We start from the raw sequence: 3,494 nt of genomic DNA, 5'->3' as shown, positions 1-3,494 counted from the left end.
ACGTGTACACACACACAAAAATCTATATATATATATAAATTTTGAGAAGTACTGTTCCAGACTATAGCAACTGATCGGATGTTGCTTAGCCATATTTTCCAAACTAAAAGTTGAAATAATTAGTATAATACAGTGTACTTATGTGGGGACAAAAAAAGACAGTATTTGAAACCTAGATAACCCTGGTTGCTAAATATAGGCATTTTACAGTTAGAGTTTGACTACGAAAAACAGTTTGCCTTTTAAAGATTTTTATTTATTGGGCGCCTGGGTGGCTCAGATGGTTAAGCGTCTGCCTTCGGCTCAGGTCATGATCCCAGGGTCCTGGGATCGAGTCCCGCATCGGGCTCCCTGCTCAGCGGCAAGCCTGCTTCTCCCTCTGCCTCTCTCTCTCTCTGTCTCTCATGAATAAATAAATTAAAAAAATCTTTAAAAAAAAAAAAAAAAGATTTTTATTTATTTATTTAATTGACAGAGAGAGAGAGAGAGAGCGTGAGAGGGAACACAAGCAGTGGGAGTGGGAGAGGGAGAAGCAGGCTTCTGGCTGAGCAGGGAGCCCGATGTGGGGCTCGATCTCAGGACCCCGGGATCATGACCTGAGCCGAAGGCAGTTGCTTAACCAACTGAGCCACCCAGGCGCCCCAACAGTTTGCCTTTTAAAGCTGTGTGAAGAGATTGTCTTACAGGGTCCTTCTGTGTGCTGAGTACCTGTCACGCAATACAGATCTAGCTCCAAAGTAGAATAACTTGGATGCTTATGATAAGAAAAACATTGGGTAACTTTTTTAACATATTAGCTTTACCAGAGGGAACCCTTTTCCTGCTGGTCTCCACAGAGGTAGAATTCTCATTTAATAAAGTGAGTTTAAGTGGCTTTTTTTTTTTGAAGATTTTATTTATTTATTTGACAGAGAGACAGCGAGAGAGGGAACACAAGCACGGGGAGTGGGAGAGGGAGAAGCAGGCTTCCCGTCGAGCAGGGAGCCCCATGCAGGGCTCGATCCCAGGGCCCCGGGATCATGACCTGAGCTGAAGGCAGATGCTTATCGACTGAGCCACCCAGGTGCCCCTAAGTGGCTTTTTAAGACTATAGAAAGCCACTTGATAAATTTTGGTATTGAAAAAGATGGAGGCCTTAATGATTCTACAGAGCAAGGTGGAAGTAAAATGCAATTCCATAATTGAAAGTAATTCATTATGCCCACATTATCATTAAAGAATTATAATTTTTTTTTTTAAGAATTTTAAGTTTTAGTAACTTGTTGTATCAGTTCTTCACATCCACAGTAATATTTCAGTGTTATCTGGGATGATAAAATGATGAATGGGTTAAAAAAAATCTATATTATAAAATGTTGGATTTGTATATGTTTAGGTGTGTAACTGCACACAATTTTAGTTCCTGTGGTTTTTTTTTTCTTTCTTTCATTTGGAACCATATTCAGTAAAAGTTATTTTCATAGGTGCACTACCTAAAACTCACCGCTCACCTCATTTTAGCCTGAAGGATATCACCAATGTCCCCTTGTATCCTGTAGTGAAAATCAGAAAACTTTCTCTTTCTCCAAAAAAGAAAGAAAGCCCAGCAGTGTCGCTGCCTAAGCGCAGGTGTGCAGTCAGTATGAACTATAAGGAACCCACGCTTGCTTCGTAAGTATTTGATTTGTGGGACCCCACCTCTAATGATACATGTGGGGGGAGTAAGGTTTGGAGCTTTGTTCAAGAATGAGTCTTGTTGAAATAAAAAATTTTGATTAAAAACTGAAGTGGGAATATTAGCACTGGCATATTTTACAATAACTTTATATTGAAGAGTGAGTTAGTATTGGGATGTTTATAATTATGCTTAAGAGTTCTTTTTACCCTTATAGGAAACTGAGAAGAGGAGACCCTTTTACAGATTTGTGTTTCTTGAATTCTCCGATTTTCAAACAGAAAAAGGATTCCAGACGCAGTTCTAAAAAAAAAAGTATGAAGCAAATACAGTGAAGTGTTTGTTGGATGCTGTTTAAATTCATCCTATTACACTTCCTTCTATCTCTCCGAGAGAGAATCTCTAAGATTGTACACAGTAGGATTGAACTGTTGCCATGGAATATTCTTTGACTGAACTCTAGATCATGGAAATTTCTTCAAAACTGTACTTCAAATGTGATGCTTTTTTTTATACCATTAATAAATTTGGTTTATTTTTTCTTTTAAATATAAATAACTGGACTTAAGCCCTATTTCTTAAACTACCTAAAACTTAGTTTTACTCAGAATGTATCTTCTGCAAAAATTTTAGAAATGAGTAATCAAATTAAGATGTTTTAATTATAAGCTTCTGGTGCCTTTATTTTTCCCTTAAGTGGAAAATACTAGAATGAATGATTTTTGGACAGGCCAAGGACCTTTTGAAACTCTTTATATAATATTTGAATAAAATAAATCCTTGGCATGCATAGTAGGGTATACCCTAAGTTGTTTGCGGATCCCTTATACCACTGTTGTATTTAAAATTTCAAATAAAATGTGAGATCCTTATTAAAGAATTAATGGTTGCTTAGGCTCAGGGACTAGGTAAGTGACTAGCTCTGAATACCAAGCTGTGTGGGTTCATTGTTCAGTGATACCTCAGCAAAATCACAAATTGTTATGTCTTGGACTTTGAGGATAGTTCCCTAATTAGTGGTTACCATGTTGGGGTCAATGCAGATAAAGAACATTTCCATCACCACAGAAAGCTCTCTATTGGGTGACTGCATTTTTAATATTTCTGTATTCTTGCTGTAGCATTTGTCCATAGACTGTTAAGAATTGTTTTATATTTTAACATTTTACATGAATGTTATATTGTATATATTTTTTTGCAACCGAGTTTTAACTCACCATTATTTTTGAGATTTATCCATGTTGGCAGATGTAGATTATTTTCATCGTTGTACAGTATTTTATTATATAAATAAACGACTTATTCTTTTGAGAGATAATTTGCTTCCACTTTTTTCATGATTACAAGTTAGTGCTGCGGTGAATATTCTACATTCTTGCACACATGTGAATAAGTTTCCATGGAGTTGATACCTAGAAGGGGAGTTGCCCTCTAAAGTGGTTGTACCAATTTTCCTGACACAAGAAGTGTATCACTCTCCTGTCAGCAACATGTAAGTTCCAGTTTCCCCACACACTATCACTTGGTATTATTGGACATTGAAATTACCTATGGCAATGAATGTGAAATGGTTTCTCTTTAATTATTTATTTTATCTCATTTGAGTTCATTACTTGTGAGAATTCAAGTGTTTATTGGTCACTCATTCCTTCTATGAATTGCTTATTGTGTACTTTGCCCACTTTTTAGCTAGCCTTTTTCTTAATAGAATGGGCTCTTTATATATCCTAGATAGTATTCCTTGTCTTTATTTACATGTGCTATAACTATCTGTTTCTACTTTATTTTTACCTTATGTTTTTTTGATGTTCAGGAATTTTAAATATTAATGTCCTCTATC

The 3,494-nt window shown here is 36.1% G+C and overlaps 1 protein-coding gene across 4 annotated transcripts in view; it reads left to right on the top strand.

Annotated features, from left to right (window-relative positions):
- Nucleotides 1-3,221, top strand: part of SGO1 (shugoshin 1) — a 16,521-nt gene extending 13,300 nt beyond the window's left edge. For 2 of the 4 annotated variants that reach the window (XM_073900800.1, XM_025882921.2), the window contains exons 7-8: nucleotides 1,464-1,650; nucleotides 1,872-3,221. In XM_073900800.1, the coding sequence (XP_073756901.1) occupies nucleotides 1,464-1,650; nucleotides 1,872-1,989 (305 nt within the window). In that variant the 3' untranslated portion in view covers nucleotides 1,990-3,221. The remainder of the gene's footprint in view (nucleotides 1-1,463; nucleotides 1,651-1,871) is intronic. The other 2 variants (XM_073900806.1, XM_073900802.1) reach the window with 2 other exon arrangements.
- The last annotated feature ends 273 nt before the right edge of the window (nucleotides 3,222-3,494 follow it).

This window comes from Callorhinus ursinus, unplaced genomic scaffold, assembly GCF_003265705.2.
Source record: "Callorhinus ursinus isolate GAN/ISIS: 27379988/994484 unplaced genomic scaffold, GSC_fseal_2.0 scaffold1, whole genome shotgun sequence".
Lineage (NCBI taxonomy): Eukaryota > Metazoa > Chordata > Mammalia > Carnivora > Otariidae > Callorhinus > Callorhinus ursinus.
Note: the sequence above shows the minus strand (reverse complement) of the source record. Positions and strands in the feature narration are given on the sequence as shown.